The sequence below is a fragment of the Marmota flaviventris genome, chromosome 11 (assembly GCF_047511675.1).
Source record: "Marmota flaviventris isolate mMarFla1 chromosome 11, mMarFla1.hap1, whole genome shotgun sequence".
Classification (NCBI taxonomy): Eukaryota; Metazoa; Chordata; class Mammalia; order Rodentia; family Sciuridae; genus Marmota; species Marmota flaviventris.
The window spans coordinates 32,393,459-32,420,507 of NC_092508.1; the positions used below are offsets into that span (position 1 = coordinate 32,393,459).

The following is a 27,049-nucleotide window of genomic DNA, read 5'->3' on the forward strand; positions in this document are numbered from 1 at the left end:
AGACGCGCTGCTTCCTGGGAATTGTAGTATCTCACAATTGCGTTTGAAGTATCCAGTCTAACGATAGTGTTTTATTTTAAAATACAGATTTGAGTTGGAAATTTCTCAAGCTTCCTAATCGATCACAGCCTAAAGGTATGGGAAGAAATCTAAAAAAAGATTAAGGGGGCACTCTGCTTTTAAGATTGTGCTTTACCAATCGGTGATTCCTAAATCTAGGAATAGGTATTTGATGTTTGCGGGCTGGGCCTGTGTGGAAGGTGAACCTCGTGGTGCCTTCTGCTGAGGAAACCCGGGGGAAGAAAGCCGAAATCAGGCTTGAACCGCAGTTCACGCCTACCCGTGCAGACTAATTTTAATTATCTCTTTTTGTAGTATTAAGAGGTTAAAGAGCACCTCTTGTTTGACTGCTAACTCATACGTTTTCGAGGGCAAGTCTTCTCGCCATGGCTCAGCTCCAGACACGCTTCTACACTGACAACAAGAAGTAAGTAAGCGGCCCAGCCGTCGGGACTAGCCTCTTTCCCAGGCACGACCTTGTGTTCTTGTTTTTCCCTGATTGTCATTGTCTTTGCTGTCAGCTACTCCCCGCCACCGTTTTTTCCCTTTGTTCCTGCTGTTCTCCTAACTTGAGCCCCTGGTCTCCTCAGAAGTGATGCCTTGCAAGGGTTTCTCAGGAACCTCTCAGAGGGTCTCCAAGATCACCTCCTTCCTGCTCGCTTCCTGGGCTCCATATAATTTGAATTGTGTATGGAGAAAACTGAAGGGCTTCGGGTTTGCTTTCTGAATGATGCACACCATATGCATAATTTGAACAGTGAACAAAAGGGCCGTGTCGTTACAAGCTGGCTGCTAGTGGTGTTTCACAGCTTCTGAAAACATAACTGCCTTTTCCCCCCTATGTTTCTGATTGATGTATTATAATGGTACCTAGTGGTGAGATTCGTTGTTACATTATTTCTTCATGCACACAATATAAAAATATAATTTGCCCGATATCATTCTCCATTATTTCCCCTTTCTCTCCCCTCCTCCTTCCCCTTGGTCTCTTTCTTCTACTGTTCTTCCTTGTTTTTTATTTTCTTTTTAAGTAGGTGATAGAAAATGCTTTTATAAACCAGGGTAGAAAGTGGATCTCTGAATAGAGGGTTGGTAGAACTGAAGTCAATTCAGTGTATATTGTGTTGTATGCTATACTCTTTTTATAAAATGTACTTACGTGTGTGTAAATATCATTTATATACAAACATTTACCATTGATTTTTGTGTGTGTGCGCCTGTGTGTACAAAGCGATTTTTACCAATGATTCCTAGATTTGTAGAACATATTTGAAATCTACTTATGTACTACCTTGTGGTGTATGTTGCACTATTAATATTGTAAGTCCCTTAAATGCAGAAACCATGTCTTAAACTTCTTGGGTTGACTGAGTCAACAATGTTGGTCAAATTTTTCTGGTGCTAATGATAAATGATATATATATGTATATACATATGTTTGTTGTATTATGCTAATGTCAGGCATAATTTAGAAATCTCCCTCTTGAATTAAGATTATACCTTTGATTTAGTGTTTATAACTTTTATGAGTTAACCTTTAAATCATTTTCACTCTTTTTTTGTTTTTTTAATATTTATTTTTTTTTTTTTAGTTGTAGTTGGACACAATACCTTTATTTATTTATTTATTTTTATGTGGTGCTGAGGATCGAACCCAGGGCCTCTCACGTGGGAGGCAAGCACTCTACCACTGAGCCATAATCCCAGCCCCTCATTTTCACTCTTATATTGTTCACAGTATATATAAATCATATCATTAATGAACATTAATTTATATACTTAGCCTTAATATTTCTCAAGGAATGTGATAATGCACTAGCATAGCCACTGTCATTATTATTATTTTTGGGGGGGGGTACTAGGGGTGGAACTCAGGGGCACTCAACCACTGAGCCACATCCCCAGCCTTATTTTGTATTTTATTTAGAGACAGAGTTGCTTAGCATTTTCCTTTTGCTGAGGCTGACTTTGAACTCATGATCCTCCTGCCTCAGCCTCCCGAGCCACAGGGATTACAGGGTTCGCCTCCATGCTCAGTTGCCATTGTATTTTTTAATTGACATTTTTATTGAGATAATTGTTGATTCACAGAAAGTTGTAAGAAATAATAATAGATCACTGTATTTTAAACAAAGAAATAAATGGGTAAATATCATGTGTGTGTATATACATATACACACACACGTATATGCACACACACATATGAAATTCACATTCACTGTATATGTGTATGCACGTGTGTAAAAGAGAATCACATTATTCTTCCCTCCCTGTTTTATTGATCAAAATAGTAAAAGGAAGAAGCAAAAATTTTAATTCTATGTTTTGTTACTTTTTGGAATAACTGCTTTCTGGGACATGGTAAATATATAGGTATTATTATTCCAAGGGTAGTTTGAGGACCACCAGTATCATATTTGCAGTTGTGCCACATCACCTCTGTCAACGTTCATCACCCTTTAGCTATCCTCACCCCGCCCCACCATCCCAGCCCCAACCACTAGGTAAACACAGACCTACTATTTGTTTCTGTAGATTTGTCTATTCTGGATGTTTTTTATAAATGGAATTATTTACTTATTTGCTTATTTATTTAGGTGTTGGGAATTAAACTTAAAGCCTAGAGAATGCTAGACAAGAGCTCTACCCCTGAGCTACACACCCCACCTAATACATGGTCTTTGTGACTGGTTTCTTTCACTTACTATGTTGTTTTCATGGTTCATCTATGCTATAGTATGTTTTCCTTCTTAGGACCAAATAATATTCCATTGTATTGATATATCACATTTTTTATTCATGTCCATTTGTTAAACATTTAGGTTGTTTCCACCTATTAGGAATAGTGTTTATGCGAACATTAACTTACAAGTTTTTGTGTGAACATATGTTTTCATTTGGTAATTCCACATTTAACTTTTTGAGAAACTGTCAGACTGTTTTCCAAGGCAGCTACATTATTTTACATTACAACCATCTATATATGAGGGTTCCAGTTTCTCCATACCTTATCAGTATCTTTTATTAGCTGTTTTTTTTTCTCCAGTGTTGAGAGCCACAACCAAATCAGGATGGCACCTGGCATTTTGCCAGAAGGAGTGGTTGAGGTGTAGCGCCAGCGAGCCATTCGGATGATGATGGTTAAGTTAAGCTGTGTATAATTATTGGGATGATGGCTGATTGCTGTAACTGGATGATGCTGGATTGGGGCAGGCTGTGTATTCAGTTGTGTATATGGACCTCTGCTGTCCGGCAATAGGGCGGCTCCTGCTACCTCGGGAGTTCCCGTTGAGTTCTCGCGGAGTTCCCCGTTGATTTCCCGGGGAGTTCCCCCGTTGATTTCCCGGGGAGTTCACTTGGGTTCTTGAATAAAGTTCGTTCCTGCTTGAATCTACAAGTGGCTCGTGACCTCCGGGTTATTTGTGCCCAGCCAGACTGCTGCACTCCAGCAACCCTAGTATCATGTGATATTTCTTCATGGTTTGATTTGCATTTCTCTGATAACTGTGAACATCTTTTCTGAGCCTATTGGCCATTTTTATATATTCTATGGAAAACCATCTATTCAAATCCTTTGCCAATTTAAAAAAAATTAAATTATCTTTTTATTACAGATTTGCAAATTTTAAGTATGTTCTAGCTACAAGCTTCTTATCAGATATATGTTTGCAAATATTTTCCCACATTCTTTCTTATGAGTCTCCTAATCTGCTTCTTCTCCTTTGTTCCTCTAATCCAGTTTCTTTTTTATTTTATTTTATTTTTTTGTGGTGCTGGGGATTGAACCCAGGGCCTTAGGCATGCCAGGCAAGCACTTTCCCAATTGAGCTATATCCCCACCCCCCTAATCCAGTTTCCATTGCACACCCAGAAAGATCTAGCTAAACAAAATTCTGATGATATTCTGTAACTTGGACTGCTACAGTGATGCTGTGTTTTCAAAACAGTAAAAGCTATTTCATAAACTAGCATAGCCTTATCTTTGGTCAGTGCCTAAAGCAAAATCACACTTTCTGATATAGAAACAATTCCTAGCTATTGTTTTGCTCTTCTCCCTACTTTCTTGTGTACTTTTCATGCCTACTCCTCCCTCCTCTGGCAAAAATCACTTTTCTAGATGTGGCTTAAGAATGATTTTGAGGCATCCTTTCAGACCTTGCAACATCACTCCTTTTCTTTGATTGAAATGACTTATCACTTCTTATTCTCTCATTTTGCATCCATTATCATTTATACCATTGTTCTTACAAAACTAATTGTATTTGATTACCAGACTTTAACCTCACTAGAGAATAGACATATTTTCATTCATTTTGTTTACTCAGTGTGGTAGTTATCCAATAAATGTTTGTTGAATGAATAAATACACACTTGTTAAAATATTTGTTGACTTGATTTTCACATATTGTTTTCTTTTTATAGATATGTGGTAGATGATGTTCCCTTCTCAATTCCTGCCACCTCTGAAATTGCTGACCTTAGTAACATCATCAATAAATTGCTGGAGGCCAAAAATGGTGGGTATATATGCTTTTGAAGTTCAGAGGGCATAGTACTAATAGCTACACTAAGATACGTTTTTATTTATTTGGCTCAATATATGAATTTTGTAACAGTAATATAAATTGTAACATACAGATTTTCCTGCTGCATGATACTTTGAAAGAAAAATACTCAGGAAAAAAAATATTTCTGTTTAATTTGCTTTTTAAGTCAATATGGAGGTAAGGTGGTTTTAATTTAAGAATAAAGATTTTAGTATACTGGTTGTGATACAGAGATACTCAAGGCAGTATCACCATGACATGGAGGGTGGATTATGTAGGCATAAAATAAGTGTCTCAGTGCTTAGGTCCCACTTGCTAGTGAAGCTCAAAGCTGCACATCTCTTTAGCTGCAAAGCAAAACAAAAGTATCTGAATTTGAGTATTTGTGTTATGTTATAATAAAATGCCAGTATAATACTGGTATTTGTGTGTGTATGTGTTTTCAGAGGTCATACAAATGTAATGGATATAGGGACTGGGTTATAGCTCAGCAGTAGAGCGCTTACCTCGCACATGTGTGAGGCACTGGGTTCAATCCTCAGCACCACATACAAATAAATAAAATAAATAAAGTCAAGATATGGTGTCCATCTTAAAAAAAAAATCTTACATACAAGAATATCAAGTAAAAACATTTTAAAGATAAATACTAAGCATATGTGAACAAATAAGTTGTCTGTTAAGCTGCATAATGAGCATTAAAATATGGATGAAATAAGATTGCCTATGAGTTGTTAATTGTTGAAGTTGGATGATAAGTCTTTAAGGGCTTATTGTTCTCTACTTTTTTATACATTTGAAATTTTCAGTATGTTCTTTTTTTTTTAAGTAAAGGAACATTACATAAAACAGAAAACTGAACATAAAAAATGAAAAATAAAATAAAGTGTTCTTTTTTTAATATTTTCTTAGTTGTTGACAAACCTTTATTTTATTTATTTATTTATTTATTTATTTATTCGTAATGTGATGCTGAGAATCGAACCCAGTGCCTTACACAAGCCAGGCAAATGCACTACCACTGTGCCACATAAAGTGTAATCTTTAAAAACAAAATTTGTCAAAGTAGTACCATGTAGAGGCAAGCATGTTTTTATTCAGTTGTTTTCAATGCTGCAAAGCAGCTCTTCTATTAGAGGAATGCCTTAGTTGGAAGAATGGGTAGATAAGAGTTATAAACTATGCCTGATATTTGCCTCTTTTTCATCTTCAAGTAGTCCCATAATTTTTTTGTGAAGTTTGATAAGATGTTTTTGAACAGCCTTTTTTTTAAGTTGGGGATATTCAGGGCCTGTAATATATTTATTGCTAGCAAGTTACAGTTCTGATTCAAAGATACTCACGTAGCATTTTTGTTTACTTCCTTGCAGTATTGGGGATTAAACTCAGGAATGCTCTACCACTGAGCTACATTCCTAGCCCTTTTTATTTTTTATTTTGAGACAGGATCTTGACAACATGCTGAGGCTGGCCTCAAACTTGTGATCCTTTTGCCTTGTTCTCCCGAGTCACTGGGGTTACAGGAGTGTGCTATTACTCCTGGCCTCTTGTAGCACTTGCAGTTGATCCAGTTCTTTACTTTAATTGTGAATGCTTAACAATTCTGATTTATAAACTTCTGAACTTACAGACTAAATATTTGTCATTTTTATATATAAAATGACAATTTTATATAATATAAATTGAATAATTGTCAATAACTGCTCTTGAGTTGAAGATACAAATGATTCAGATTTAAGATTTTTTAAAACACAGCAAACCAAATAGTTGATGAGGGAATTTTTCTTTTAGAAGGATTATAGCTAACAAGTATAGAAAGAATGATAGAATTAGATTACTAGTTCCTGACTCCAAGTGAAACAAGGGATATAAGTGTGATTACCATTAGCTGCTATGGCCATTAAGTAGGTTAATAGCTGACAGGGCACATTATGATGCTTTGGATCCAACTGACATCATCTGAGTCCAAAGGTGGATCATAACATCTTAAAAAGAGACAGAACTAATGTTATGTGCATCCTCCTATGATGCAGAGGAAATACATGCCTACGAATAATCTTGCCAAAAAAATGAAACTAGAAATCTCACCAAACTTTACATATGGCTAGTTTACTGGCTACATAGGTGATAGTGTAACACATTAAAGAAAACCTTGAAGATGCAATTTCAGTGCCCAATACCAGTAATGATGATAATAATAATATAATAATAAAACAACAACAATTACAGCAGCAATAGTAAGAAAAATCTTATACCAACAGAACAAAGTATTATTGTTCTTAAATTCACATGATTTACTGAAATACATTTGTCTGATGTGCTATAAGAAATTCTAGAGAAACTCAGGCCACAGTGGGTTAATGTGTATGTTTTTATTTCGGGGATTCTTGTATATCTCTATTAATAATACTTCAGACCTTAAGAATGCAAATAATTTTATTCTGTATTTTCTTTAGAGTTCCACAAACATGTGGAGTTTGATTTCCTTATCAAGGGCCAGTTTTTGCGAATGCCCTTGTTCAAACACATGGAACTGGAGAACATCTCATCAGTAAGTTCAAGTACTACCTTCTGTATTTTGCTTAAAGCATTATCAGATATTGCAACTCCTTGTAGAAGCAGTCTGAATCTATCTCTAATCCCCAAGATTGTTTTGATTATTGTTTTCTTCTGTGAAATCAGAACTTCTGTTTCTATATATTTAATTTTGAAACCTCTTATAAGAACATGTTATTCAAGAAAATGCAGGTGAATTAACATGTTCTTCATATTTATGAAAGAAATGCCAAGAAAGGGAGTAGCAAATATATTTATACTAATACAGCAATACAAAATAATTTTGTACATATAAAAACTATGGCTGTTAGGTTATTGTGATTTATTGTGCTTCCTCCCCTTTTAATTTTCAGACTTGGTATTTTTTTTTTTTTTTAAGGAATTTTTTTTTAATAATTTTGTTTGTTTGTTTATTTTTTCTTTTAATGTGGTGCTGAGGATTGAACCCAGTGCCTCACACGTGCAAGGCAAGCGCTATACCACTGGGCTACAACCCCAGTCCCTCCTTGATATTGTTTTTATAATTGAATATATAATTTACAATTGATTTTACAATTTTTTTGGTTTGAAAAATTGTGGTAAAATATATAAGTACACAATTTAGTGGCATCAGGTAAATTTACAATATTATGCAACCATCATCACTGCCCATTTCTAGAACTATTACAACATCCTAAATAGGAACTCTACCAATTAAATGGTAGGCTTTTATCTTTTTTTATTTTGAAGTTTTTTCATGTTTTTCCACCCACATTTAGCATAATTTTTCCAAGGCTATTTCTTTTTTTTTTAATATTTATTTTTTTAGTTGTAGTGGACACAATACCTTTATTTCACTTATTTATTTTTATGTGGTGCTGAGGATTGAACCCAGTGTCTCGCACGTGCAAGGTGAGTGCTCTACTGCTGAGCCACAACCCCATATATATTAAGAAATATATTTCTTAATATTATTCGTAGCACACTGTTTGTAAAGTTTTTTACTCTTTCAGTGGCTCCAAATTTTCTGGGTTATAAAGAAGACTAACATGAAGGAGATACATTAAGTTGGGGGTTCCTTTATCTTCATAGTAATATTTTAAAACCAAATCACCAATTGATTTCTGGTTTCTGGTTTCTTGCTGACTAGGAAGAGGTTGTGGAACTAGAATATGTGGAGAAATACACTGCACCCCAGCCAGAGCAATGCATGTTCCATGATGACTGGATCAGTTCAATTAAAGGAGCAGAGGAATGGTACTAATAGATGAATATTCTTCTCTTTTCTTACTTTCTTAAGTCTTTTTAAATCCACTATATGAATATTTTTTCCAACTCCCTGTTCTTTGTCAGAGTAAGTTTGTTATATGTGTATCAGTGATCACAGCAGACAGAAAGATCTTTGCCTTCAGTGTATTCAAAAAGAAAACTGGTATTTATTGGTAGGTTTCTTTTCTGTTTCAAGGTGTGACCTTTATTTTTTATACAAGTGTCTTAAAGTATTTAATTTACTGGGTTTGAGTATGTTGCTTTTACGACCAGGGATATAATTTATTTCCTAAAAGAAAAGTAACTTTCATAGCCACAGATCTCCTGGCCTACTACCATGAAGATGCAGATCATGAAAATTTAGGGCTACAGTCGGCACAGTTGAGTCAAGTAAGAAAATATAGATGGCTCAGAGTAAATCCGTAATGAACTTACTTGTAGAAGACTACCTCAAGAGTGAATCATAGGAGGATCTTACCTTTAAAAATGAGTCTCTGGAATTATTACACAAAGCCATGTTTTTACTGATTTTACTTTAAATATTTTTTCTTGCTTTTGTTACTTTTTGTGGTGTTGGGATTGAATCCTGGGCCTTGTACATGCTAGGCAAATGTTCTACCACTGAGCTACATCTCCAGCCCTGTTTATCTCTTTAATGCTTTTCACTGGTTAATTACAAAGCACTATTAGGCTTTATAAACTATTTGCATAGTTTCCCTGGGATTTCTAGTATTTTCAATAATAATAAAAGTGAAATATAGGGTTTTCACAGTTGCTATATTAGTAGGTCAGGAAAACTCTAAAATATAATATAACATCTGATATATTTTAAAATCTTCATATTAAAAAAGCGTTTAAGGGCTGGGGTTGTTGCTCAGTGGTAGAGCACTTGCCTAGTATGTGTGAGGCACTGGGTTTGATTCTCAGCACCACATGTAAATAAATAAAATAAAGGTCCATTGACAACTAAAATAAACAAACAAATAAATAATGAATAAATAAAAACCATTTAAAAATATAATCTCCACCATTTATTTTGTAGTTGCCATAGAAACATAACTGATTTTCAGAGCTTGAAAAAGCCTCTTTATTAAGTTCACAGAATTTTTTTCCTCTTTATAGGATCTTGACTGGTTCTTATGATAAGACTTCTCGAATCTGGTCCTTGGAAGGAAAGTCAATAATGACAATTGTGGGACATACAGACGTTGTAAAAGATGTGGCCTGGGTGAAAAAAGGTAGGACTTTTTGCTGAAACTAAGAGGAATACTAGAAAGGAATTTGGAAATATCCCATTTTCAGAGCAGGTTAAGACTGGAGAGTAGAATGGGTATGAAATGCTTCATGCCATAGTTATTATAAGATCTTTCAAAAACACAGTGTTTTTTTTTTTAAAAAAAAAAAAACACGGTTCAAGAAGAAAAGGACATTTTTTTTAAAAAAGTCCATAAATTGATGGCAGTGAATCTTTTCTAACATTATATTAGGTAGTATATATTTTTGAGTTTCTTGAGTGTGTTAAATGCATATCTTCTAATTTTAAAGATTCTTTCCTTTTATACCATGTTAGATTTCTTTATTTTTTTAAATTTATTTTTATCATTATTTTATCTTTTTGCAATACTAAAATTGAAGCTACATTCCCAACACTTTCAATTTTTTTATTTTGAGACAGGATCTCACTAAGTTGCTGAGGCAGGCCTCAAATTTGTGATCCTCCAGCCTTAGTCTCCCAAGTCTCTAAGATTATAGGTGTATACATTAACTTTCTTTTAAAACCCTCCTATGTGCATTTATATTTTAAATCCACCAAAAATTTTGAATTTTTCAGTTTAAGAACATGATTATATAAATTTTGTACTAATTTGTTTCTTGTTATTGTGTTCTCTTTTCTTCAGATAGTTTGTCTTGCTTACTACTGAGTGCCTCTATGGATCAGACCATTCTCTTGTGGGAGTGGAATGTAGAGAAAAACAAAGTGAAAGCCCTACACTGTTGCAGAGGTCATGCTGGAAGTGTGGATTCTATAGCTGTTGATAGCTCAGGAACTAAAGTAAGTAACTACTAAGTTATTAGTACTTTGTTAAAGTAGAATTTAAGCATTTTACTAAACTTTTTTTCTCTATATAAATTCCCCGTAATTCATATACTTTCCCAACAATCAGTGGCTAAAGAATATGATTTGAAACCCTAAGCAAATACTCATGCAATAAGAGATATAAAGATTTCTCCCCTAGCCTGGATAGCACTGGTTTAGAACCTTAAATAAACTGTAAAATACTTAAGAAGTCAGTTAAACAAGTAATTTCTTTCTTTAATCATAGTAATTAATCAGCTTCACTAAATGCTGTCATCAATTTAAAATACCTAAAACAATAATCTGAGCTGTAGCATACATTAATAATGTTAAGAGAGTTTGTTTTACTATTAATGCTGATGTACTCTTTATCATGACAAAATGGTAAATGTTAGTTAAAAAGGACACAAACCTAAGAGCAATACTATATTGACTTATGAGGTTTTAAAAACCCTTTTAAAATTTGAAAGTTTCCTAAGCCACATAAAGTATTGTGGATTTGGGCTGGGGTTGTGGCTCAGTGGTAGAACATTTGCCTAGCATGTGTGAGGCACTGGGTTCAATCCTCAGCACCACATATAAATAAATAAAATAAAGGTTCATCAACAACTAAAAAAATATTTAAAAAGAAAAAAGTATTCTGGATTTAAGAGTGTTTCCATGTTTCTTTGCCAGTTAGAATAACAGAGGACATTTGATACATTTAAAGGTAAAGATTTGATTTTGCATTTTGAGCCATACAGAAAGTTTACATGTTATGGACTTGAAATTTAGGTGAATTAATCATACACTGACTTTTGACTATAAAAGGCAGAAACTCATCATAAACTGGTTTAGGCTTATTGGACCTATGATGTCCAACAAGAGTGAACCACCATATCATTAGGAAGGTGATGATGCACTTAAGCCTCAGGAGCTAGTGGAATGGAAGCCTGAATGTGGCTAGCATATCCTCACCTTCTTGTCTTCTTAAGTCAACTTTATTCTCTCTTGCCCAAAATTGGCTTTCTCCACATGATAGTAAACATTTCCCAGGTCTTATAATCCTATATTCTCTGTCTCTGAAGAAAGACAAACTTCCGTTCTTGGAACATAGGGGTTTTTAAAGGTTCTAAATGGGGGAAAAATGACTAGTACAGTGTAGGTCAGTTGCTCACCCTGATCTAAGTAAACACGACCAGAGCACATAATAATGGCAACTCCCTTGACTGCTGTGGAGACTAAGAATACAGCAGGTCCCACGAGACTAGGAAGCTGGGCAGATGATACCATGGTAGTAAAGGATATCAAAGCCTGTGTTCCACCGAGATTAAATAAGCAAAGTCAGTTTTCAAGTCAAATAGCAGAAAAAACAGGGCAAATATGAGTTTTATCACATGTTTTTCCCCTTCATCTCTATCTGTTCAGTTTTGCAGTGGTTCCTGGGATAAGATGCTAAAGATCTGGTCTACAGGTAAATTAAATATTCCTATTATTTTGACTTATTAATGTTTTAAGAATTCAATTGAGAGGACTTATTACACCATGTTTTGCCATAAACATAAACAGAGTTTTTTAGGATATGTATAAAGGAATATATTATAGTGACATATTAGAATATTTTTGTGTGTTTTAAGACTTTGTTTTTTACCCTATCTCTCCCTTATTTATTGGATAAGATTGAATTGCCCCAAGCATCAACAGTGGTGCAGTGGAACATGATCACTTTAATTCTCACACAGTTCTCTTATTAAGAAACATGGAAATAAACAAAAATATCTTTTGAATAATCTTTATTCACTTTAAGTCATTTTAAAAAGAATGGTCTGGGGATGTAGCTCAGTGATAGAGCACTTGCTTACAATTTGCAAGGCCCTGGGTTCAATCCCAGAACTGCAGAAAAAGAGAAAAAAAAATAGTGACTTTTGAGATAGAGGAATTTATTAGTTAAGCTGGTATACTTTAAAAAAAAAAAAAAAAGATGAAATCTCTGTGTAGTTTTTTTGTTTTTGTTTTTTTTAACTTTATTTTGTTTATTTTTTTTATGTGGTGCTGAGGATTGAGCCCAGTGCCTCACACATGCCAGGCAAGGGCTATACCACTGAGCCACAACCCCAGCCTCTGGTTTACTTTTTTTTTTTTTTTTTAATAATATTTATTTTTTTTTAGTTTTCGGCGGACACAACATCTTTGTTTGTATGTGGTGCTGAGGATCGAACCCTGGCCACATGCATGCCAGGCGAGTGCGCTACCGCTTGAGCCACATCCCCAGCCCTACTTTTTAACAAAAATTTTTTCAATGAAATTGGTAATATCAAGGTTAATATTCTTACTTGGAAAACAGATTAAAAGGAGCAGTTGGAGGAGAGGAAAGACTCAGAGGACGATGTCTTGATGATAATAAGAGATACTGGTGGGAAGAAAAAAAGGAAAAGCACACATCCAAATATTTGTATTTTAAAATCTTGTAACTAGAACTATTAATTGCACAGGTAAAAAGACCAGAATATTACTTCTGAGGGAACTGCTGTTTTACAGCATAATACCCTCCATACCGTTCAGAAAGCAGAATTAAGAGGAATCAAGAAAAACTTAACCAGTTCTAAATAATTATGTATAAGATCCATTTTAGTAGATTTTATAAAAATGATGAAAGCAAACAAATTTGAGGAAGAAAGCAGTTTAGTTTAGAAATTTTTCCTTTTGTGGTATTTTTTGATAGAGCTGTATAAATGAGATATTATATGTTAGCTATCACTTTTAGGGGTTTATAATCACATTAGGGAAAGCAGATTAATATTCATTAGAGTTACAAAACATTAAAATCTGTAGTTTTCAATCTGGGTGTGCTACCTGTCCGATGATATGTAACAAAGATTTTTAAAAACCAAAAACCAGGGGGCTGAGGAGATAGCTCACGTGGTAGAATGTTTGCCTTGCATGCACAAGGCCCTGGGTTGAATCCCCAGCACCACAACAAAAAACAACTGTGTTCAACAAAGAAAAGCCCGGGACCAGGTGGATTCTCAGCTGAATTCTATCAAGCCTTTAAAAAAGAACTAATACCAGTACACCTCACATTATTCCATGAAACAGAAGGGGTTGGAATACTTCCAATTCATTCTATGAAGCCAGTAACACTCTTATTCCAAAACCAGATGAGGACACATGAAGGCAAGAAAACCAATATCCCTGATGAACTTAGATGCAAAAATTCCTTAACATATTAGCGAATCATGTTCAGCAACATATTAAGTTCATACATTATTACCAAGTTGGTTTTATTCCAGAGATGCAAAGATAGTTTGATACAAATCAATAAATGTAACTCATCACATAAACAAAATTAAGAACAATAGATGCAGAGAAGACCTTTGACAAAATTCAGCACCCATTCATGATAAAAACACTGAAGAAACGAGGTATAGAAGGAACCTACTAAACATCAGAAAGGTTCTGTGTGAAAAACTCAAAGCCAACCTCATAGTAAATGGGGGTAAACTGAAAGTATTTCCTTTAAAACTGGGACAAGACAAGAATTTTTACTCTCACCACTGCTATTTACTATATTCCTAGAAATTCTAGCAGAGCAATTAGGCAACAGAGGAAATAAAAGTGATAAAAATAGGAAAGGAAAAAGTCAAATTATCACTCTCTGCAGATGATACCATTTAGAAGATCCAAAACATTCCACCAAAAGACTTCTAGAGTTAATAAATGAATTCGGCAAAGTAGCAGGTTAAAAAAAATCAGCATATAAACATCAACAGCTTTCCTGTATACCAACAACAATGTCCTGAGAAGGAAATCGGGAATACAATTCCATGCACAATAGCGTCAAAAACAAAACAAAAAAAACTAGGAATAAATCTAACCAAGGAGATGAAAGCCCTCTACAACAACAAGTATAGAACACTGAAGAAAGAAATTAAAGAAGATCACAGAACATGGGAAGACCTCCCATGTTCATGAATAGACAAAATTAATATTGTTAAAATGGCCATAAAATATTCACATTCAATACACTCCCTATTAAAATACAATTGACATTCTTCGAAGAACTAGGAACTCCTAAAATTCATTTGGAATTCTAAAGACTCAGAATAGCCAAAGCAATTTTAAGCCGAAAAAAGCAATATTGGAGGCATCATAATACCTGACTTCAAACTATACTGCAGAGCTGTAGTAACAAAAACTGCATGGTACTGTCAGAAACAGACTCATGGTACGGAATAGATGACGGAGACAAATCTGTGTGGAATGCCAATATAAGTGGGATGCCACATATCTATACTCATCTGATACTTGACAAAGGTGCCAAAAACACATTGAAGAAATGACAGCCTTTTTAACAAATGGAGCTGGGACAAGTGGTTGTCCATATGTAGAAGAATGAAACTAGACCCTTATCTCTTACCCTGCACAAAAATCAACTCAAAATGGATCAAAAACCTCAGAATTAGACCATCTGTGCAATTCCTAGAAAAAGATGTAGGCTCAACACTCCAGCTCTTAGGCACTGGCATTGACTTTCTCAATAGGACCCCTAAAATTCAGGAAATAATGCCAATAGTTAATAAATGTGACAGCATCAAATTAAAAAGCTTTTGCAAAGCAAAGGAAACAGTTTGGAATGTGAAGAAAGAACCTACAGAATGGGAGAAAATCTTTGCTAGCTACTCTTCTGATAGAGGATTAATATCTGGAATATATGAAGAGCTCAAAAAACTTTATACCAAAAAAAGCCCCAATTAATAAATGGCAAATTAATTAAACAGATATTTCTCAAAAAGAAATACAAATGGCAACAAATACATGAAAAGATGTTCAACATTCATTAGCAATTAGGGAAATGTAGATCAAAACTATAGTGAGATTTCTTCTCATACCAGTCATAATGATAGTTATCAAGTGGTAGAACACTTGCCTAGTTAGCACATGTGAGTCCCTGGGCTTGACCCCAGTATCACCAAAATAAAACAAAACAAAAAATAACTATGTATCACTTTTCCTTGTTCAAAAAAATGAAATACTCAAGGAGAATAAAGATGACTGAAATGTATGTCCATTTTTTCCCCACATTTTTTCATTGGTGCGTTATAGTTGAATGTATCTCATTTTAACATTGTTTATCTTAGTACTTCCTGTGTAATGTAAGTACAATCTGGTTGTAACTCCTAGAACTAATAGTAAGTAATTTTTCATAGCTATGGTAAAGTGATTTCTTTTCATAATGGTGATCTTATTCTTATTTTTGGATATTAGTAATCCAGGTATTTTTTTTTAATGTATAATTTTCTGTTTCCCAAAATGATTAAAAAAAAAAAATCCTTTTCCTAATGAACTTAGATAATACTGAAAAACTATATACCCAGAGATGCAAAAAATTCTTTCAAACAGTTTGTAATTAATATTGACAACGTTTTTCCAATATTAAATCTTGTTCTCTCTGATGCAGTCCCCACAGATGAAGAAGATGAAATGGAGGAATCCACAAATAGACCAAGAAAGAAACAGAAAACAGAACAATTGGGGCTAACAAGGGTAAGTAGTAGAACTGACTGTAATTTCTTAGATCTGTCTTAATAAATATGTGGTAATTGAACAGCGTTTCCTATTTGTATTTTCTTTTGTTTTATCTTCTTCACTTTATAAACCTACTAGAAAAAAAAAAAGATGATTGCTTTCAGTAGGTGAAAAACATTAAGCTTTCTTTCAGTAAATTTGTAAATTTTTCTTATAAACCTTGTACTATTGCTACATTTATCTGAATCATGGAATTTTGTAGCATTGAGTTAGGCTTACAGCTTGGTAGGCGGATTATAGAGCTATTGTAATTGATTTCATGGTACACTCTGAATTAGGATCTTTTGTTTTTAAATCTTGCACTAGAGTTAAGTGAAGCAACTAATTACCTGACTTCAATATTATTTATTTCACATAGTAAGGATATAATTCCTACTAAGGATGCAAGTCATATCTCCTAATTCACTAGGAGTTTAATTTGGAAATTGCCTCTATCATTTAGTTTTTAGATCCCATTAAATTGAACTGTTCATCCAGATTTTGAACAGTTCATCCAGATTTTGTTTTACTTAAAAAAATGTTCAATTTACAAATAAAGATTGACTACATTCAGAATGTGTAAAATAATGGTTACACACACACGCGCACGTGCACACAGTAATATATCATCACCCTTGCTATACACTAGATTCACAGAACTTGTTCACCTCATAAGTGAAAATTTTTACCATTTGACCAACTTTTCCCAATTTCTCCTATACTTCAGCCCCTGATAATCACAGGTCTGCTCTTGCTTCCATGAGTTTGACTTTTCATCCAGATCCTTAATTCATTCTATTTTGTTATGAAGATATGTGTCATAATGTGATCTACTTTGTTTTTATATACTTAATGAGAAGAAAATACTGAGCAAGGTTTAGGAAAACATTTCTCATTTATTTTCTAATATTTATAATGAATGTGCAGTAATCAAGCACATATTTGCACTTTATTTCTGTAGTCACCAATAAGATATCTTACAAATATTGTTGAAAATGAGAAATGAAGTTGATCATAAATGATTCATCAAACTCATTAAGATGCAATAAACAATACACTCACTGGTTCCAACTGAAAGTAGTAATGAAGAACTTCTTAATACATTTAAAAATATACTGCTGAATTGCAAAAGGAAAGATCTGGCAAGTACTTATTTTCCTTACTCTTGTAGGACAAATTAAAGCTGGAAGTGCTGTACCAATTAAATAGTGCATTCAGTGGTAATTTCTATTGATGTATTTCTCTGATCAAATCTCTAAGGAATGTATCTGAGTAGAAAAAGATTTCTTAAGTTATAAAAATTCCTTATTGAAAAGGTAGGTTTGTTCCCTTTCTTTTTAAGTTTGACATTCATGTAGTAAAGTGTACAGCTTAAATGTACACCTCAATTAATTTTTACAAAGGTACATACCCAAGTAATCACTACTTACATCAAAATATGGAGAATTACCAGCACCCGGAAAATTCCCTCTAGTCTACTTCACAGTCAATAGACACTGAAAGATAATCACCTCTGACATATATCATCTTAGTTAGTTTTACCTATTTTTAAATTTCATATACCACAATTTTTAAATTCTTCTTTTGATGGACATTTGGTTGATTTCCAATTTGAGGCTACAATGAATAAATCTGCTAAGAAAGTTTTTATACTTGGCTTTGGGATTATGTGTGTGATCACTGTGCAGAAGTAGAATTGCTGGGTCACACAAGGTATGCACATATTTGGCTTTCTGCATGTTTGATACTGTCAAAAAGTTTTCCAAAATGGGCTATGTCAATTTTCACTTCATTTAACAGTAAATGAAAGTTCAAATTACTCCATATTCCCACCAGCACTTGATATGGTCAATGCCATGACTATTTTACCATGTAACATATACATATATTAACTCACTTTAGTAGCTAGGACTACAGGTGCAACCCTCTACACTTGGCTACACATTAACTTACTTTTTGAAAAGTGTATTATTAATCAGAAAAATGAGAAATTATACCCCAATTGATTCAAATGTATGAATTGCCAAGATCATTGTAATGTCATGTGTAGCTAATAAAATAAATAAATAAAGAAAAGTGTATTATTTTACCCATTTTTTGGTGATGTTTAGTGGAACTTAATTTAAACCCTAGCCTTTTGATATTTAAATGTGAAACGTTTGTTCATCTTTTGGCCCATTTAAAAGAAGTTTATTGGGGTTGGGATTGTGGCTCAGCAGTAGAGCGCTTGCCTAGCATGTGCGAGGCCCTGGGTTCCATCCTCAGCACCACATAAAAATAAATAAAATAAAGGTATTGTGTCTGACTACAACTAAGAAAAAAAATTTAAAAATAAAAGAAGTATATTGTCTATCTTTTTCTAAATTTTTAAGAGTTCTTTATATATTCTAGACTCATGTTCTTTAATGAATGTATAAATTACAGATATTTTATATCACTCACTGCCTTGTGTTAATACCTTTTATTTTTAGAGGAATGCATTTATAAAATTGCTTCCATTGTTCATTTGAGAGAAATAATAGTATATTCAGTTTTTCATTTAGCTTTCTATAGGGCTTAAATACATGTATTCATAATTTATTGTTTGAAATAATGCCAGAAAAGTGCTAATTTTTATAGTGAAAATGTTGCTGTAATTAGAAATTATAGAAAACTTTGGATTTTTTAAAAATAAGACATATATTGAAAGTCACCTCTGCATTCTGTTCCAGTACCTGAATTGTATTAATATGAATAATGTTGTCAATCATTTAGTTGTCATTTGCTTCATATATTAACATAAAATTTCTTCCTTTATAATTCTTTTTTCCCTCTGGTACTATTCTGCTTCACTTTGTTTATAGTAATAACACCAATATTGACTTTTCTTCTTTAAAAAAATTACAGAGTGAAAATAAAACATGCTCTTTTGGTTATAGCTCTTGGCTTTTTTTTTTTTTTTTTCCTTATGTGGTGCTGAGGATTAAACCCGGTGCCTTACAGGTGCAGGCAAGCACTATACCACTGAGCTACTACCCAACCCAGCTCTTGGCTTTTGATCAGTCATACAACCAAGATACAGAAGGGTCTCTCATCCAACAAAATTCATGTTGCCCCTTTGTAGTTTCACCTCCATACCCTCACTACCATTGATCTATTCTCTGTTTTTACAAGTTTTCTAGAATGTCACAGAAGTAGAATAACAAAGTGCATAGTCTTTTATATCGGCCCTTTTTGTTTAACATATAAGGTAGTTGAGACTCACTCATGTTGTTGAGGGTATCATTGGTTTGTCCCTTTTAGATGTGGAGTAGGATTCTGTTATATGGATATACCACAGTTGGTTTAATCATTCGTAAGTTGAAGGATAGTTGGGTTGTTTTCCAGGTAGGTAGTTATGAATAAAACAGTATAATATTTTTTATGTTCAGGTTTCTATGTGAACATAAGTTTTCCTTTCTTTTGACTTACCATCTAAGAATGGGATAGCTTATTATTTATAGTTTACCTGTTGTTTCTTTCTACCTTGTCATTTTCTATCCTATAAGCTTCTGATTATCTTTCTTATTCCTACTTCTTTATCAGGTTCCTTTACTTTTTTTTAGGAAAATTTTAGAGCCAGAAAAGCAATATTTGTATAATTGGTCCAGGAATTGACAAACACAGCCCAACAACCATTTGGGGTTTATTTTTTATATTATGTATACTTCTTTTTATATTATAGTGCTATAAAAATGTTTTTTACATTTTTAAGGGATTATAAAAACAAATAACAATATGCAACAGAAACTGCATGTAGCTGGCAAAGTCTAAAATATTTATTTTCTGGCATTTTACTAATAAAGTCTATTTCCTGATCTAGCATAACCCTTCCAGTTACAGACGAGGTTATATTTAAGAAATCTAACTATAACAGTTACAAAAGGAGACCAACTGCCTCCCACTCCAGAATTCTTTTTGTCTTTCTCACATATTCCTTATAGGCTCTATACGTAATTTGGGGGTTTTAATTTGGAAAAGACATTAGAGATTTTGGAGTACTCATTAATGGACATCATTTAAAGATTAAACAATGGAACTTCTGGGTGTGATGGCACATGCCTATAATCCCAGCAGTTCAGGAGCCTGAGGCAGTAGAATCCCAAGTTTGAGGCCAGCCTCAGCAATTTAGCAAGGTTCTAAGCAACTTAGTGAGACCCTGTCTCAAAATAAAAAATAAAAAGGGATGGGGATTTGGCTTAGTGGTTAAGCAGACCTTGAGTTCAATGCCTGGTATCAAACAAACAAAACAAATAGGATTTAAAGATGCTGAGGAAGTGGAGTGCCAAGAATGTTTTGAGATTAATTTACCTGGAGGAATCATGTAGAAATTGGCAGCACCTCAACTCAGACCTAGGTCTTTCTGACCTGAAAATTTTTTTCACTAACTGTGAAGCAGGTTCATTAATAACAGATCCCAACCGAGGAAGCCCCCCCCCCCAACCCCACTGCATAGAGGACAGTAAAGATCATCACTATGCTAACCACTAGAAGTAAGAGTTTATACACTTCCATCCACTGCAGTTTTACTGATTGCTTTAGTCCAGTGAGACAGAACACATTCACATGCCACAAGTTACATGAAATAGATTTTATCACTTACAAAGAAGCAGCAAGGGCCAACAGAAGCCTAGGATCCATTGTGAGTCAATCTCCCAAGAAAGCTGCCCAGGTAGATGGAGTCTTAACAGTGTGCCCCACTTTCACCACAGTGACGAATCCCAAAAAGCAGCAACACTTGGGGTTTATATCCACAGGTCATGAGACCTACTGGGCAATGCTTTGAAGGACATCCTGTTTCTAGGGGGGGCTGGAACTGAGCCCAGGCTGTTCCGGTCAGTCCATCCATATCTCAGGATGTTACATTCCCAGCATATTCTACTGTTATTCTGAGAACTACAGGATAGGAGAAGAGAGGAAAGACTGGGTCAGTTCAGGGCCATTTGGGGACAGGACTTTAATATTATGTTTATTCATTGAGAGAGTTAAATTAGTGTTAATATTAATACTGCTTAAAATGAAAAGTAGAACAGATGAGGAAGAGTCAGAATACAATATATTTGGGTTTAAACTCAAGTCTGCCACTTACAAGCTGTATCATGTTGGGCAATTATTTCAGTTTCAGTATCTTCATGTATAAAATAAGAACAGATATATCCACCTTGGAGGATTGTTACAAAGAAGAAATAGAGCAGGATATCAAAACTAAAACACCTGGTAAAAATACCTGGCATATGGCTTTGGAAGTTAATAACTACTACTATTGTTCTAATTACTCTGAAATGAAAATGCTATTCCCTTTTTTGGGGGTGATCTTCCATTTCTAGACTCCCATGGTGACCCTCTCTGGCCATACAGAAGCAATTTCCTCAGTACTCTGGTCAGATGCTGAAGAAATCTGCAGTGCATCTTGGGACCACACAATTAAAGTATGGGATGTTGAATCTGGCAGTCTTAAGTCAACTTTGGTAAGGATTTCGGTACTCCTCTGATTAACTTTGATATTTTAAGTGACAAAAACTTCTAGAAATGCTTACTTTTAGTCTATCATAGTCAAGTGTACTTTTCTTTTCCTTTTCAGACAGGAAATAAAGTGTTTAACTGTATTTCCTATTCTCCACTTTGTAAACGTTTAGCTTCTGGAAGCACAGATAGGCATATAAGACTGTGGGATCCCCGAACCAAAGGTGAGTGGTATAAATATTAGGGCATGTTAAAAAAAAAAAAAGGATTTCTCCAAATATTTTTTAGGTTTGTTCTGCCTACTTTTCTGTTCTAAAATTTAGTACTTGTTATCTTTTTTGCTTTGTTCAGATGGTTCTTTGGTGTCACTATCCCTGACCTCACACACAGGCTGGGTCACAGCCGTAAAGTGGTCTCCTACTCATGAACAGCAGCTGATTTCAGGCTCTTTAGATAACATTGTCAAGCTGTGGGATACAAGAAGGTAAGTGCTTTTATTCTAGATAAACCAAAGATATCAGTTACTATTATAAAATGAAAAAAACTGCCTGGAAGGGTTAGGAAAAAAAGCTCTTGGTTTTACTACCTAATATTAAAAAATACTGATATTTAAAAAAGCTAGAATCAAAGGATTTTTAGTATGTTGTTTTTTAGCATTCTGAAAAAAACTAATGCCATGTTGCTTTATCTTTTATCAAAAAATACAAAAATCAGTTTATAATCTATCTTTCTGACTTTGTTATAAAACAGGAAAAAATAGTTTAGAAAGATTGTCTTGAACCTTAATATAAATTATGTTAATAGAAAAATTAAAAATATAAAGATAATTATGTGTTAAAGGTATATTTCTTTACTTATAGGCTAGTGCTATGATAATAATAATAATAATAATAGAGAGGGAGAGAGAGAGACAGCGAGCATGAAAGAGAGAGCGAGCATGAGCGAGCGAGCATGAGCGAGCACACTCCAAAAAAACTGCATACAGAACTTATTTACATGTCTTTACAAGTAGAAAAGATGCATTAACTAAATGCCTGTTTGTGTGTTGTTGTTTTTGGCCTTAAATCTGCTTTGTAATATATTATAATAGTGTTTTATGATACATGACCTGTTAACACCTAGAAGCTATTATATTCATTTTAAACATTTTACATTGCAGTTAACATAATTTCTGATGATAGTAGTAAGTTCTATGAAGAAAGTAGCTGAATAAAGGAACACTTCTTGGGGGAGGATCCCTCTGATATTGCAGTAGTGAGCTAATAGTGGGAAGGAATGAACCATGCACATATCACAGCAGAGGGAACAACAGATAAGGTGGAAGAATCTTGGCATATTGGCAAAATAGCAAGAAGGCCAGTGTTGATGGAGTAAAGTAAGCAAAGAGGAGAGTGGCAGGACATGAAGCAGCTACTGGTGACCTGCTAAAACATGGTAATGAGTTTGGATTTTATTTTAAATGTGATTGGAATGCTTTGGAGGGTTTTGAGCAAGGGAGCAAGAATGAAAGCAGAGAGGCTATCATAATTCAAGACACAGATAATTGTGACTTGAACTGTGGTGGCAGCATTACAGATAAATAACTGGGTACTAGGTGTATGTTGAGGATGGCTCAGGCAGGATTACTATCTTATGGATTCAATGTGAAGATTGGAATCAGGATAATGCTCTCATTTTCTGCCTAAGCAGTTAGGTGACTGATGGTGCCACTTAACCATGGTGGAAAAGGATAGAACAATTAATTGATATATGAGGGAATATCAGAAGTTTTGATTTGTTGTTTCAAATTTTTTGTGCCCATCCAACTGTCAGGCAATTGGATATACATGTGTAGCTCAAGGGAGAAGTTTGGGCTAAAAATATAAATATAGAAGTTATCAGGGTAGAAATGACTAGATAAAGTGTATACAAAGCCACGATTTGGGGCTGGGGTTGTGGCTCAGAGGTAAAGTGCTCGCTTAGCATGTGTGAGGCACTGGGTTTGATCCTCAGCACCACATAAAGTAAAATAAAGACACTGTGTCCACCTATAACTAAAAAATAAATATTAAAAAAAAAAAAAGCAAGCCATGATTTGGGTATAAAAGAAAAATAGTGAAGGAAGTGTGAAATGGGCCTAATTATGAATAATCTTTAAAACTAAATAATATTTTTCCTGAATATATTTGTTGTAATAAATCTCTGTAGTCTGCTGATTATACAGGAAAAATAGTAAAGGTGGTTGAGTTAAGACTCAGATTAAATGGTTATTCAGGCAAGGATGGTAAATCCTGTAAAATTTTCAGGAAAGCGTGATTATTCATAAATGTTTGTTTTAATCCTGTGAATATATATAGCATGTTAATATTTTCCTCTTTTAGTTGTAAGGCTCCTCTCTATGATCTGGCTGCTCATGAAGATAAGGTTCTAAGTGTGGACTGGACAGACACAGGGGTAAGAATTCATTAGTTACTTGGTGAAAAGGAGACTATATTATTAGAATAAATATGGTATTTGTGTTTATAAAGTTATTAGTTTCAGTGTATATCATTTTATAATTTTGTTCCACAATAAAAAAACCTCACATCTCAAGGAACTATTTTGTTTTCTGATAATAGTAAAATTTGAAATTTTGAAGCAATTTCTTTTCTCTCATGAGTATCTTTATATTTTTTTAGTTTTAATGGACACAACACCTTTATTTTATTTATTTATTTTTATGTGGTGCTGAGGATCGAACCCAGTGCCTCACATGTGCCAGATAAGCACTTTACTACTGAGCTACAACCCCAGCTCCTCTCATGAGTCTTTTTTAAAAACTTTTTTGTAGTTGTAGGTGGACAGGATACCTTTATTTTATTTGTTTATTTTTATGTGGTGCTGAGGATCGAACCCAGGGCCCCATTCATGCTAGGCAAGCGCTCTACCACTGAGCCACAGCTCCAGCCCTTCTCATGAGATTCTTAATGAGAGATTTTAAGTCCATAAATTCACTATTTCAGACTAACTGGATCAAAGTATTTACTAGTCACAAAAATCCTATGTAATAAATATGAATTATAAAACGTGTTTAAAGAATTACCATTTAATTTTGTATGTATACACATAATGTCTTATTGCCTAAGAATTCTTTCTAAATACAGGTCCCAGGGCTACTTCAATAATTTGCAATATCCATTTGCAAACAACTAATGCACTGTCCTTTAAAACCTTTTGTTTTTCTTAAGTAAGGAAAACTGTATCAATTTTCAAACTATTTTATTACATATCTTGACAAAAGCTTCGTAGAAAGTACAATAGCATACTGTCCCTCAACCAAATTCAAATGATCATTTTTGATGTTTTAGTGTCCTGTATCATCATACAGGCTGAGTATCTGAAATGCCTGCTGCCAAAAGCATTTCAAAGTTCAGATTTTTTTCAGATTTTGGAATATCTGCACATAAATGAGTTATCCTGGAAATGGGACACAGTCTAAACACAGAATTCGTTTTTTATTTCATATATATATATACATATATATATATCCTGAAGGTAATTTTATACAATGTATTTTGGTATGCCTGTTTTGTCTGTGACCTATCACATGAGGTCAGGTGCAGAATTTTCCACTTGTGGCATCATGTTTGTGCTCAAAACATGGATTTTGGAGTATTCTGAAGTATAGATTTCTGCTTTTGATTTGTTTTAGTACTGGGGATTGAACCCAGGTCCTCCCTCTTCTCTGAGCTACCTCCCCAGCCCAAGTTGCAGATTTTTGAATTAGGGGTACTCAACCCAAATAGTAGTGAAATTTTCTGTAAGTGGTCCCTATAAGTGCTAATGTTCAATGTCAGTTAACTGCTCATCTTTAATTTCTAAATACTATAAAAGAATATTATTAGAAGTAGAGTACTTAATTGGCCATATTTTTATTTCTGTTGAAGAAGCTTGGGTTCTTTAGTTAGCTGTTTTGTTTTGTTTTTTTAAGCAAATTATTAGTGGTTATTTAGGCTTAGCTATTATATGGAATAATTGTTTAGGCTTAGCTATTATATGGAATAACTGTACTTATGTTTTTATGTATTTTTCTCTCTTTCTATACAGCTACTTCTAAGTGGAGGTGCAGACAATAAATTGTATTCCTACAAATATTCCCCTACCACTTCCCATGTGGGGGCATGAAAGTGAATAATGACTTGATATAGAGGCATTCTGTAAATGAAATTGGTAGAGAATCATCAGATTACGCTGATGCAGATGCAGCCTTTTAGATTAAGGTTTATGGTTTTCACCCTTCATGAAAGCTAACATATTACTCATTGTTTTTATTTTGTGTGTATAAAATAAAATGTGGCCTGTATTCTCTACCCTACAGACTGTGGAAATTAAACTGAGATTTTTTAAACTTCTTTTTACAGTTATTGGTTTGAATTAATATTTGCTTTTGAAATACTATAAAAGAATATTATTAGAACTAGAGTACTTAATTGGCCATATTTTTATTTCTATTGGAGAAGCTTGGGTTCTTTAGTTAGCATCTTTTTAGAAAGATTAATAGAAAATGTTACAAGAAAAGAAATGGAAATCTAATTTCCTTTTGGTAAAACAAGTAGTGTTTATAAGAAAATAAGACTTTGTACATATTTAGAACATTAAAAAATGTAGATGTTGCCAATTTATTAAGACTTCATTGAGTTATTTTAGATGAAGAACTTCATATTAAAGATATGTCAGATCCTTTAGAAATTGCATACAAATTTCAGGATAACCAGGAATCTCCTCTTTCCCTAACCAAACTTCATGTAAAGATAAGAATATATTCTCCAGACAAAATCTTTTGCTTGGTATATTAAACATTCTACAAATTTTATAACATTAGCATTTGTCTTTATGTATGTTGTATACCAAATACAAATGTCTTTTTAAAATGTGACTTCAGTCTTTAATGGATTGGTATTCCTCAGACAGAGACCTCAAACTTACAACCTTTTAGTATACGGGAATCAGTTTTGTCTCATTATTGGACTGTAATTCAGTACATTTCAAATGATGTACCTGTTGAAGCCTGGGAAACAACATCTATATTTGGCTGCAGTTGAGAGCCAAATTAATAGTGGATTGAACCAATTAGGAGTTTAATTTCTTGTATGTAGAAGTCCAGAGGCAGTGCAGGGCTTGAATAGTGGTTTTGTTCCACCTTCCTTAGGACCCCACCTCCTTTCACCCTTAGGATATGGTCCTCATTTCATACATACCAAGAGCTAGAGCTCCAGTTATCACATCATTTCTTAATGTGTATTTTAATGGAGGAAAAAAAAAACTGAATAAAGTCAGCCAGAAAATTCACATACAATGTCATTGTTTTTCTCATTTTTTGCTGACATATATATATATCCCAGAGACTGCAGACATGACATTTATATATATAATCTTTGTGAGAGGACAAAAATGAATTCATAGTCCTGTTTTGGATGGTCTTTGAGTTTTAAGGGACAGTTATTTTAAATGTCTTTCTTAATTCATCCAAATGTAATATGTATATACTAAGTGGTTAAAGTAAAGGTAAATAGGCCTA

General features: G+C 33.9%; 1 protein-coding gene across 2 annotated transcripts; it reads left to right on the forward strand.

Annotated features, from left to right (window-relative positions):
- Wdr12 (WD repeat domain 12) lies at positions 1-26,352 on the forward strand. Of its 2 annotated transcripts, XM_027941997.2 has the most exons (14): positions 1-135; positions 376-487; positions 4,483-4,577; positions 7,064-7,158; positions 8,293-8,399; positions 9,534-9,649; positions 10,310-10,464; positions 11,896-11,941; positions 15,926-16,011; positions 21,378-21,518; positions 21,632-21,737; positions 21,865-21,997; positions 23,874-23,946; positions 25,579-26,352. In XM_027941997.2, exons 2-14 carry the CDS (start codon positions 447-449, stop codon positions 25,654-25,656), a joined length of 1,272 nt encoding a protein of 423 aa, XP_027797798.2. In that variant the 5' UTR covers positions 1-135; positions 376-446; the 3' UTR covers positions 25,657-26,352. The 2 variants fall into 2 exon arrangements, with proteins under 2 accessions (XP_027797798.2, XP_071474995.1); XM_071618894.1 differs by lacking the exon at positions 1-135 and having other exon boundaries at positions 257-487.
- Positions 26,353-27,049: the final 697 nt, after the last annotated feature.

What these genes read in the sequence shown, in the direction of transcription:
- Wdr12 (XM_027941997.2), top strand. Translation starts at nt 447, where the DNA reads ATGGCTCAGCTCCAGACACGCTTCTACACTGACAACAAGAA. An exon ending in ATTGCTGGAGGCCAAAAATG is followed by an intron (nt 4,578 to 7,063) that starts GTGGGTATATAT and finishes TATTTTCTTTAG; the next exon opens with AGTTCCACAAACATGTGGAG. An exon ending in AAGCTGTGGGATACAAGAAG is followed by an intron (nt 21,998 to 23,873) that starts GTAAGTGCTTTT and finishes TTCCTCTTTTAG; the next exon opens with TTGTAAGGCTCCTCTCTATG.